This window comes from Procambarus clarkii, chromosome 24 (genome assembly GCF_040958095.1).
Source record: "Procambarus clarkii isolate CNS0578487 chromosome 24, FALCON_Pclarkii_2.0, whole genome shotgun sequence".
Lineage (NCBI taxonomy): Eukaryota > Metazoa > Arthropoda > Malacostraca > Decapoda > Cambaridae > Procambarus > Procambarus clarkii.
Window position 1 is genome coordinate 20,668,916 of NC_091173.1, and position 12,348 is coordinate 20,681,263.

Below are 12,348 nucleotides of genomic sequence, written 5' to 3' on the forward strand. Positions count from 1 at the left end.
AGTGTGTGTGTGTGTTTGCAACAAATTACAGTAATGACTTTCAACTTATTACAACTTGCAAAGTATTATGTTAGCAAAAATCTCGCACAGTACATCAGTACTGTAGTTGACTGTAACTTTCCCATTTGGACGAGTTTTGAGATATGCAAATTGAAGAGCGTGAGTGTACAGTGAAGTGTTCTCCAGTGTTGTGCACTGGTGAACAAGGGCCAGTTGTAGCTGCAGGAGGCACCCGAGTCATCGTTTTGGTAAGGTGATCTTGGAACACTTATTTTAACCTCCTACTACATCACCTGCCCCTCCGTGTGGCTCGTTTTAAACGCTAACCTCATGGAAAGTCGTCTTTTGTGGGCCATTCCCCGAGAGGGCCTTCTGGGAGTATGGCAATAAGGCTGTATCAGATATAGATAACCGGTTGGTGTGTAGAGCTTAGCCCAAGGAGGCCGAGTTCAGTCTTAATATGAGGTTGGAAACAACGACACCAAACATGGAGTCGAAGTGTGGGGGGTTCACACAAATGAGGTTAATTTTAAGCTTTCTAGGATCACAACTCCCTTGCATATCGAAGTCCAGAGGTAGGTAGGTTTGTGGGTGTGGGTGTGTGGGTGTGTGTGTGTGTGTGTGTGTGTGTGTGTGTGTGTGTGTGTGTGTGTGTGTGTGTGTGTGTGTGTGTGTGTGTGGTGTGTGTGTGTGTGTGTGGTGTGTGGTGTGTGTGTGGTGTGTGTGTGTGTGGTGTGTGTGTGTGTGTGTGTGTGTGTGTGTGTGGTGTGTGTGTGGTGTGTGTGTGGTGTGTGTGTGGTGTGTGTGTGGTGTGTGTGTGGTGTGTGTGTGGTGTGTGTGTGGTGTGTGTGTGGTGTGTGTGTGTGTGTGTGTGTGTGTGTGTGTGTGTGTGTGTGTGTGTGTGTGTGTGGTGTGTGTGTGGTGTGTGTGTGTGTGTGTGTGTGTGTGTGTGTGTGTGTGTGTGTGTGTGTGTGTGTGTGTGTGTGGTGTGTGTGTGGTGTGTGTGTGTGTGTGTGTGTGTGTGTGTGTGTGTGTATGTGTGTGTGTGTGTGTGTGTGTGTGTGTGGAGGGTGGGTGTAAGTGATTGGAACACCCTCCAGGAGAGAGAGAGAGCACTCTCAAACCTACTACATATTTAAAACACACTATATACCAGCAGTAAAGAAAACTGCCCCCCCTCCCCCTCCCCGGAACAGTAAGACACGTCCTGTGAAATTAATATGGCGGAAAAAAGCCTCGCGCACAACATCCGTGGATATCACTTGCCCTAAATCTTTGGGCGTGCCAAGCCAGAGGAGCGGGGTGAGGACGAGGGTGGTGATGAGCAGCCAGTAGCAGAAGGAGAAGTCCACTCCAGACAGCCTCTCCACCAGCTCCTGCAGGGTGTCGGAGGCTGTGTGTAAAGGTAAACACAGTGTTACAATTCATCTCCACATGTAGCCCCCACAAACCAGTCTCTAAGCCTAGCATTATTATAAGTCAACACCACTGACTCGCCAAACAGTGCTTGCCATCAGATCTACAATTGAATTACAATAATAATTAAAAGGTGAAAATTTAGAGCAATTAATTAATGTGCAGGCGTTGAGTCACAATTGTGACTAAAGTATGTTGACCAGACCACACACTAGAAGGTGAAGGAACGACGACGTTTTGGTCCGTCCTGGACCATTCTCAAGTCGATTGTGTATCGTCCCTTCACCTTCTAGTGTGTGGTCTGGTCAACAATTAATTTATGATTTTTGTGTGTTAACAGTAGAGCATCTACGGATACTCTTAGCTACAAGTATATCTGTACTCTCTCATCTGTCAAATGTCATCCACAATCTGTGTGTGGGGTTAGTGGCTTTGTAAAACATATCGAAAATAATATACCATGACTGAAAATAATGCAACTTACTCTTTACATGGGTTTAAACAAACTAATTATTATTAATAATTACTGTATTATTATTATTCACATACACAGGGAAATCCCACTAACATGATATATCAATGAAACAATAAACTGGAGCAATGTGGGGATTCGAACCCTCGACCCGGGTACTCCTCGCTGTGCACCTTAACCCTGGGCCACCATTATTAACTACAATTATACAAAGTACTTTAAAGTATTAATAATTACTGACTGCCACCCGTGCTGCCTCTCAGCTAGAAGACAGCGCCTGTGGGTCTGGTCAGCGCTCCTTCACTGTTTAATCAGGATAAAACATCGAGTTCACACGCTTAAGATATATAGGCCTTACCAAAGATGATCCAATGCACTCTACAAAATCTTAAACTAACGAGACCACTGCAGAGTATATGACTCCCAGTACCTCTTTAAACCTACATTTAACCTAATATAACATAAAACAAAATCACTGTACATTTGTAGATTTCAGAGAACACAAAGCACCACGTCATTCGCTATTTCCGAAAAATGAAAAAACATTACCACTGATGGCATTATTGTCCTAAACACTAGTCACCTTTAAGTATAATTTGGTCTGCCCAAAAAGTATTGAGACAGCGCATAAATAGTAGGCCTGTTAAAAATAAGACGCTGGAAGTCTTATTTAAGTAAGTAAGTAGAAGTAAGACCCAAGTCACTCACCAAGGAGCATGAACGGAACCGCTGCACCAAAAATTGCAACATCTTGCATGACGGAGACGACTCTCCTCAGTGTGGTGCCGCCAGCTTTCTCAGCCAAGGCCGGGTATGGGTACCTGATGGGAGATACCTCACACTATAATAATATTTAAAGATATACTATTCCGTTAGCCCCTCAATTCCTATATTTGCTGTTAAATAAAACTTAAAAATAATACAAGCAATTGAGGAAGTTGGCAGTGGTGGGGGTAGCTAAAGTTGTTGACAAATTACAATAACTTGTAGCCATTGAAAATACAATTTAGTTATTGGTATATTAACAAACTTTATCGCACCGGTATATATAACAAATCTCCTTTCTCGAGCCTGAGCAAACCCAGATCACAGTTTCAGCATCGGAAAAGGGACGGTCAGTAGAAAATAACTTTTCATTAGACTACACTACTTGTGGAGTGTTCCCCTGAGTGGTTTCAGAGCTTCCTCCCCCACTACATCTCGCTTGAGGAGACTTCAACACAACCCCAAACACATGGAAACCTGTCAAGGAACCATTTAAAATAAAGGGGGCTTAGTCAGGTCAGAGATAAATGGCATAACTGGCCGACCCCTCACAGTGTTCAAGAGAGAACTTGACAAACATCTCCAAAGGATACCTGATCAACCAGGCTGTGACTCATACGTCAGGCTGCGAGCAGCCGCGTCCAACAGCCTGGTTGACCAGTCCAGCAACCAGGAGGCCTGGTCAACGAAATCACCTCAAGGTAAGGTAGAACTACCGTCACTCTCGACACTGGACTACGTGAAGAACTCGGGGCTGTGTTGGCTTCCGCAAGGCCACTCACCTGGGTAGAGGGCAAGTTGTTATAGATTCAGCAACTCGGAACAAGTTCCAAGCAGCACGGGCTATGGTGAGCCCGTAGTGGACTTACCTGGCACAGGAGCGGTGTCAAGCACGAAGGACTGGGAACCATAGCTGGGCCAACCACAACGGTCACAGAACAGCTCAGCCACATTTTCCCAACTTGAAATATATAAGAGTTCAGCATACCTCAGCCCAGGAGAGAGAAAGTCTGTCAATATGGGACATTCTACAATATAATGTTCAAGTACATATACAAGAGAGAAGAGCCCGAGTGTGAAGAAGCAGGCACAGAGCCCCACCGGCACCAGCCCTGACCAAAGACATCCACCACATGTGACTGCACCATAATGCACTCGGCCAAAATACAAAAACAAATTATTAACACTATAGTTTAGCCTTGAAAACGCATTTGTGGAAGACATAGAATGAGAAAACTACGTAAAAATATTAAATTACCATCATCATTAATTAGATAACTATACAGATACTAAACCAGAATCTTAAACACATACATACATTAGATAGAGGGGTTGTGGATACAATAGTACAACATAGCATGGGAGAGTAAGCGTACCGGCGTTGTAAGATGGCCTCCCTGGGCCAGAACATCTCCAGGAAGAGCCAACACTTCCCCAGCAGCACGGCCGTGTACACCTGCACCAGCACCAGCACCCCGAACACTACGAACCCAAACCAACCTGTAAAATCAAAATATAAATCAACAATTTGCGTTTGTTTATTTATATATATGCATGTAATATCATATGAAGGAGGGGGGTGGGGTGGGAGAGTGAGTATGTGTAGTAGGAAGGGCGTAAGACTCACCACAGTAAGCAATGGCGCCGGGCAGGGAGACGACGGGCACGACCCCAAACACTCCCAGGATGTAACACACTGCTGTCGCCATCCCGATCCCTGGCGGCGGCGGCGGCGGCCCCGGTCCCTGCTGGCACACCCATCCATCACATGACGGCCCACCAGGGAGGGAGGGACGGAGGGAGGGAGGGCTAGATTTGGGGGATGGCGGGCGAAGAGGGATGGCGGGCAGGAAGGATGGCGGGCGAGGAAGGATGGCGGGAGGGCAGGGTTTGAGGAAGGAGGGCGAGTAGGGAAGGAGGGCGAGGGAGGGAGGGACACACATAGCCAGCTAGTGAAGACACAGATGTTACTAAAACAAAACATTGAGTATTGCCGTTCTTTTCGTGCACACTTTTAGAATTCAAATTATTGTGAAAATCAGTAGGAGCCAAGAGTAGCATTCGAACCCGCTCGCTTCGTTCGAATCCAAGCCAGCGCCCCCTAGACCACCATGTCACGACAAGGTCAAAAGCAATGCCACCTGGGATTCTACTGAACCCTCTAGGATTCATGAGGCATAAAACTGAAATCCAATCGGGGGGAGGGGGGGTTAAGAGCTGTCCCCTTTCCCCCTCCCCCCATGCACTCCCTTCGAATCCTCTTCATGGCTCCTACTAATTTTCTCATTGATCCATTACATTAATGTGACTTCATTGTGCAAAGAAAAATTATGATTATTAGTATTATATGTATGATATGTGTACATAGATGTAACTGGGTCTGAGGAAAGCTAACCATTGTCTACACAAGAGAAAGCTGTATTCTCGACTGCTTCCACTCGCCATCAAATTCTTCCACTACTACAGAACAACGACATAAACGCTGCAGACTGAAACAGTCTAACAAGAGAAATAAACCTGTCACTACTGCAGGATCAGTACACACCTCCACCAACCTTCAGGCAGACTGACCAGTGAGTAGAACAAACATTTGACCTCTTGTAAATTTACAACCACTTCCTCTCTCAGATTATCTGGTTTTCTATGGCTTAAGTTAGTTGTTTGTTTCCTAGTTTTGACTATTTGTATGAAAGATCTTAATATTTTACCAGACGGGAACTTTTTCCTGAAGTCCAACTGTCTTGTGAAACGTCCCCAAGCACGCTACACTACGCGTCGACGTCCCCATTCACGCTACACTACGCGTCGACGTCCCCAAGCACGCTACACTACGCGTCGACGTCCCCAAGCACGCTACACTACGCGTCGACGTCCCCAAGCACGCTACACTACGCGTCGACTTCCCCAAGCACGCTACACTACGCGTCGACGTCCCCAAGCACGCTACACTACGCGTCGACGTCCCCAAGCACGCTACACTACGCGTCGACGTCCCCAAGCACGCTACACTACGCGTCGACGTCCCCAAGCAAGCTACACTAAGCGTCGACGTCCCCAAGCACGCTACACTACGTGTCGACGTCCCTAAACAGGCTGCACTAAGTGTTGTCAGCTCTACCAGTCAAGTCTTGCTTTAGTTACTGACCTTGCTCTGGAGGAGGGAGGTGTCCGGGGCCTCGAAGACACTCCTGGGCGGGGTGCGAGGAATTTCAGTGAGCCTTGGGGGGCCGCCTCGCCCATACCCCAAGAGCGCCGTTGTCTCACCCTCCACACTCATCCTCGAGATGTCACGACGCTGCAACTCCCGAGGTAGTGACGCGCCTCGATGCAGACACCCTCGGTATAACCCCCACTCCAAATGCTGGGTGTATTACAAATCAACAGCCCACACCAGGCGATAGGATCCCCAGGTTCTAGTAGTAATAATATAGCCTCAGCCTAAGTGCTGCGACAACTTTGGTACCACCAGTCCAGGTATTGTGACTGATTATATAACATAAAACCTGTAGCTCAAATTGCCGGGACAGCCTCAAGTCCACTTGCTAAGTTCAATCTAATAGTACCAGCCTACGAGTTAGGAAACTTGGAGTAGCACTTATGCAGGTACTATGAATCTTGGGATAATACCAGCTAAGGAGCTAGCAATCTTAAGAAAGCACTGGAACTGGGAAATCTTGGGATAATAAGAAACAAAGTTAAGCTACTTAATCCAGGGGTGAGAACCACTTTGTTCAGGAACTCCACTAAATACTTGCTAGACTTGAAAGATTCTAGGAATGAAGAAACTGTACGCACTACTGTGTGTGTTTAGCTCAGCGAAGACCCAGGAGTCGTATTTACGAAAGTTTCACAGGAAACTGGAACCTGTTCCTAGAACAAAGTCCCGGATATAAGGAGGAGGATCAAATGAAAGATCACAGTTATCTTAAAGAGACCAACCAGGATTTACACATTTCTGAAACTACTGGAAATTTAGAGAATGGGTCACGACAATATGGCGGCGGCCTCCAAGGGTTAAATTCCCGCCTGACGCAATGGAGCAGCGGCCACTAGAGCACTCTGGCAATTAAAGAGGTTCCGATATACTACTATACTCATGCTTGAAGGGTCAACGAGCACTAGAACAACCCAAAAGCCTACAATTGCCACTTTTCTATAATAATAAATTTGGATTAATTGCAGAAGAGAGGTTTTTTTCCTTAGACGAAGCAGCTAGGGTTTAATATCACACCCAGGGTTCTTAAGATAAAGCAACGATCTGAATCCAACTTTAGGGCAACCAAACACTGGAGCCGGAATGTGTATCCTACACCAAGTTGAGAAGAGTCAGTCTATGGTTACAAGTAGTTTGAAGACATCATCTGATTTTAGGGAGATCCTATTCAGGGCTCGGGCTTCAGGAACCCTTGCTGGCGCCTCAGGCTTCAGGAACCCTTGCTGGCGCCTCAGGCTTCAGGAACCCTTGCTAGTGCCTCAGGCTTCAGGAACCCTTGCTGGCACCTCAGGCTTCAGGAACCCTTGCTGGCGCCTCAGGCTTCAGGAACCCTTGCTGGCGCCTCAGGCTTCAGGAACCCTTGCTGGCGCCTCAGGCTTCAGGAACCCTTGCTGGCACCTCAGGCTTCAGGAACCCTTGCTGGCGCCTCAGGCTTCAGGAACCCTTGCTGGCACCTCAGGCTTCAGGAACCCTTGCTGGCACCTCAGGCTTCAGGAACCCTTGCTGGCACCTCAGGCTTCAGGAACCCTTGCTGGCGCCTCAGGCTTCAGGAACCCTTGCTGGCACCTCAGGCTTCAGGAACCCTTGCTGGCACCTCAGGCTTCAGGAACCCTTGCTGGCGCCTCAGGCTTCAGGAACCCTTGCTGGCGCCTCAGGCTTCTTCATCATGTTCCTGAAATGTCAGGGGAAAACATAACGGTCAAATAAACCCATTACAAGCCAATACAAAGTGTGAGCATATTTTATAAATGTCAATTAAAGAGATTCTAAATAGTGTGCGCGCACGAGCACGCGCCCAACTCACTAATACTTGTCTTTCCTTACCAGCATCTGCACACTCCTCTGTACTGAAGACTGGCCACTGGTGAGACCAGGAGCTGAAGCGCAACACATGGCAGTTCCCCACCACATAGCTGGAGCATACTGCTCACACACTCACATTATTTCGGATCATGAGGTAGCGGGTGCACGGCACATGAGTGTGTGTAAACGTGAGGCAGCCTACATCAGCCAGGTGAAAGACTTCCTCACATTCAGGCTACTCATGCCACCTCTAGGCTGGCTTAATCTTCACCAATCTTCCTCGCCTATACACGCATTGATGCACACGCACACTAGCCACTTGCTACCGCGACGTTAGGATGGGGATAGAAATAGCCTAAGTTACTCTCTATTCCTTTGAGATGTATTTTCTTGTCTCAATAAGCATACTTGAACTTGCTACCGTGACGCACCAGCCCACGCCTGGACGCGCGCAGACGAGCAACATGCTACCCACGCTTTCCCTCAACCTGCTTCAGCCCAGACATCTCCTTGGGCTAATTGCTACGGGGACGGAGGTGTGTGTGTGTAAGTATAAACACTGGAGCGTGAGAGAATGCTGCGTCTCCCTCACCTGGCTGGATACTTGTGAAGCAGCTGGGTTTTTACGGCTCACAGCTCACGACTGTCGGCAACACTTTAACTCCTTTAAACCAGATCTGAGACAATACTCCCTGGTTAGCAAGACTCGAGTTCTGGACACTTAGAAAGCTAGCCCAGTATGTAGTTTTACCCACATGTGACCGAAGACCAATGACTTTTGTGGCCATGTCGCTGAAAACAGCATCTCATAGCACTGTTTTTATGTGGAATTGTCTTCCCCGTTGAAGTCTTACCATCATAAATGCCCTGGGGCCTCACTATTCATTAGCTTCAGTTAAAAAATCTTTCCCTTCGTGATGCCTCGAAGTTGGGTGGTGGAGGCAGCCATGTTTAGACCCGCCTGTGATTTGCCCAGCTGGCCGCCGCTGACCATTCTGAACGATGCAAGGTGATTAGAGCTTCCTCCTGCGTAGTTGTGGGTGGGAAGGACCCCGTTCACAACGTGTCCAGATAATGCAGTGTGACCGCGTCGTCCTAAAAAGTATGAAGTAGTTTAATAATGTGTGTAAACTGGTGCCGCCGGAAGGCACAACACGCCCGCTACCCTCCTCATTAGTGATGGAAGCTCATCTTTGCACTAAAAGTAAACATTCCTGGTTCGGTTGTAGAGATAAATTGTTCAAAATACTAAACAAAAGGTGTGGCGGGACCACAGGAGGCTCTGGCCATAGCTCCCTCCACACCAGTACCCACATATGTATTAGTACCTGTGCTATATAATATGATCACAACATACAAGATACTGAGGGCAAATAGCAGGACCAGAGTACACAAGTAGAAACTGGAAACGCAAATGAGCCGAAGGAATGTAAGGAAATACTCATACTCTGTACGGATAGTCAAGTGGAATGCACTGAAAAAGGAGTTGTGGAAGCCACCTCCATCTATAACTTTAAGGCCAGATTCAACAAAAAATTTAAACGTCAGAATAATGAAATTATAACTCGGCAGGTATTGGCTCGGGTTCCAGCCCCTAACCCCAAGTATTGGCTCGGGTTCCAGCCCCTAACCCCAAGTATTGGCTCGGGTTCCAGCCCCTAACCACAATCACTGAATAATATAAATTCGGTGCGAGGATCCATCCACTACCTGCTAGACTCCTTGCAAGCGAGTTGCAGAGTGAACGACCCAAGTGAGGAGAGCTCTGGTATTGCTTGTGGAAGTGAAGACCGTCTGGATCTTCATCTCTACCTCAAGTACCAGAGCCTTGGCGTTTTGCTCACACCTCTCACATTCTGGATCACAAATTTCACATCTGGCTTCCCAGCGTGATTGCCTGTGTGTTTGCAGTGACTCCCGTAGTAACATCTCACAAAGAGGTTGCAGCTGCTGAATTGTGGTCACTACATCTTCTGCATTGCTCTAATTACTTTCTTAATCTGTGTTAAACTCTGTGATTTGTAAATGTCTACATTTCTTCTCTTAGTTACAAGTTTTGCAGCTTCATCTGCAATGTCATTCCCTATTATTCCCACATGACTTGGCACCCAGTTGGTAAGTGCCGGACGGCCTTGACGCTTGAGTGTTTGCATTAATGCTATGCCATTTGTGGTCAGATGGATGTGGTCACGTATATGTTCTTGTTGCCAAGATTCCAACAGCAGTTCTCGTCTAGTGATCCATCTGTGAAGTATGTGAAGCTGTCAGATGCCAAGTTAGTGGGCGGGGCATAAAGATCCAGACCTCGCTCCCCCGTAGACACTGATAGACAAGTGCAGAACAACAATATACATAGTGGGTCACCGAGAATGACAAATTATACTTGTATACGAGGCGTGGGCAGCGTCCGTGTTGAGGCTTCCGGTGTATACTCTCTGATGACGCCAGCTCGTCGGACACCCCGGAGTAAGTGCTCTTCCTACACGCTAAGTATTCTCACGTCTTGCACAACTTGTTCTCGTTATAGCACCACACATTTTGACGTATACTTTACCCAAGGCCAAAAACTGATCTACACGAAAATAATAGCGGTCCACGAAATGTCCTGTTTTCTATTGGTGGATCCTCTGGTAGGTTAAGATAGGACATTTTAATACGACAGTTTGTTGACGTTGGGAACAAAAACGGGCTGTGCTAGCAGCAGCAGCACAGGCTGGGTCCGTGTAGGGGGGGAGCAAAATCGTAAAAGTTGCTCAACTAGTGATACGTGAGCGGGAAATAGCTGCTAGTCCCCCCTTCTAGTGCGCCCCGGGGACATCCGGACCAGTAGCGTCGCCTCGCATGACGTCTGAAAACTTCCAACAGTAACTGACACTAAGATGTGGAGAATAACTGGTAATAATAATAATTACTATATACTACATACACGGCTAGAAACACCAAGCTCTGTACCGGAGAGTACAACAGCCATGTATACAATATACAACAGCCACGAGTACAATATACAACAGCCAATTATACAATATACAGCAGCCATGTATACACGCAGGCGACAACCGTGAAGCCCTGGAATAAGTAACTGATGGCGCCTGTAGTAAAGATTATCATCAACGAGATGCCAATGACAAAAGTCCAACATGATACCACAAGAAATGAGGCACAAGTCTCTTGAGGAAATATATAAAAATAGCCGGAAATGAATTAGATCAAATCTACACTGATGGGTCATCTAATCCTACCATGGCACGGGTTATGCAGCATACACTGTAATTAGGAATAATGCCTTTCAAAACGCGGAAATGAAGAAAAAGCGCGTATTGAGAACTATGCCTCATCAACGCAAGCAGAGCTAACTGCCATTGTTGTGGCGTTAAGATTTCTTGAAAGAAACACTTCACTGCTTCCGACATCACAGTGCCAGAGTAAATTTCAAACAAGTACTTATCGCACTTAAAATACCCTTTACCATCGAGCATATATTAGGAGGCGACCACTCGTTACAGGAAAAATACCAAAGAGCCAAAGCACTGCCTTAATATCTCCAGTCTACCAACAAATTGTGTCACATCTGACCCGCGACACATTTATACCTGGCGCCACTAACAGCTAAACACAGATACGGGTTCACCATAGCCCGTGCTACTTGGAACATTTTGTTCCAAGATTTCTTGGTGCAGTCATCGAGGAGAACAAACCCTTCACTCACACTTCACCTACTATCAAGAAGTGTGAAGCGGCCTCCCAAACACACACACATCTTGAGGTTATCTCGGAGATGATTTCGGGGCTTTTTTAGTGTCCCCGCGGCCCGGTCCTCGACCAGGCCTCCACCCCCAGGAAGCAGCCCGTGACAGCTGACTAACACCCAGGTACCTATTTTACTGCTAGGTAACAGGGGCATAGGGTGAAAGAAACTCTGCCCATTGTTTCTTGCCGGCGCCTGGGATCGAACCCAGGATCACAAGTCCCGCGCGCTGTCCGCTCGGCCGACCGGCTCCTCATCACTGAAAACTAAATATTCATCTCTAAATAAATCTCTCCCCCTCAATACAAATACATATCTATTTAGATATATAAATTATTTCGTTTAAAACTATTTAGATCTAAATAAATATCTACCTTCCCTCCCTCCCTCCCTCTCTCCCTCATGGCACATCTCACGTCTCCAAGACGCTGGCATCCGTTCGTATCTCATATCTCCCCCACCGTTTCCTTTACATATTTACAACAAATGCCAGAGTTCATATTGAAGTAAAATAATGAAAATGGATCGTTAAAGAGTCTGTGCTTGTGTGAACCTGTCCCTGTCGTCTGATTTTGATTCTTGCCGTTCCCTCCCCCTGTCCATGTCTGGATTGTGTCCCTTTGTGCACCTGGCCGCGTACGTGCGTGCCTGGCCGCGTACGTGCGTGCCTGGCCGCGTACGTGCGTGCCTGGCCGCGTACGTGCGTGCCTGGCCGCGAACGTGCGTGCCTGGCCGCGTACGTGGCCGCGTGTCGCTATCATATACCACTTGACTGCAAGCACTATCCTGGAACATAAAACATGATTTATAACAATATAAATGCGAACAAGCCTGAATGGTCCCCAGGACTATATGCAACTGAAAACTTAATAACAATATAAATATCCTGGAAGATAAATCATGAACATAAACGTGTAAAATGACAACCACAAC

At 47.1% G+C, this 12,348-nt stretch overlaps 1 protein-coding gene across 13 annotated transcripts in view; it reads right to left on the minus strand.

Moving 5' to 3' along the window:
- The window catches only part of LOC123761636 (uncharacterized), a 193,737-nt gene that overhangs the window by 9,590 nt on the left and 171,799 nt on the right, over positions 1 to 12,348 (minus strand). For 3 of the 13 annotated variants that reach the window (XM_045747696.2, XM_045747693.2, XM_045747697.2), the window contains 5 exons: positions 5,799 to 7,539; positions 4,281 to 4,401; positions 4,030 to 4,153; positions 2,597 to 2,709; positions 1,267 to 1,393 (listed from right to left, as the gene is read on the minus strand). In XM_045747696.2, coding sequence (XP_045603652.1) covers positions 1,267 to 1,393; positions 2,597 to 2,709; positions 4,030 to 4,153; positions 4,281 to 4,401; positions 5,799 to 5,930 — 617 coding nt within the window. In that variant the 5' untranslated portion in view covers positions 5,931 to 7,539. Of the gene's footprint in view, positions 1 to 1,266; positions 1,394 to 2,596; positions 2,710 to 4,029; positions 4,154 to 4,280; positions 4,402 to 5,798; positions 7,540 to 7,677; positions 8,875 to 12,348 lie in introns of those variants that run through there. The other 10 variants (XM_069330714.1, XM_045747699.2, XM_069330717.1 and 7 more) reach the window with 9 other exon arrangements.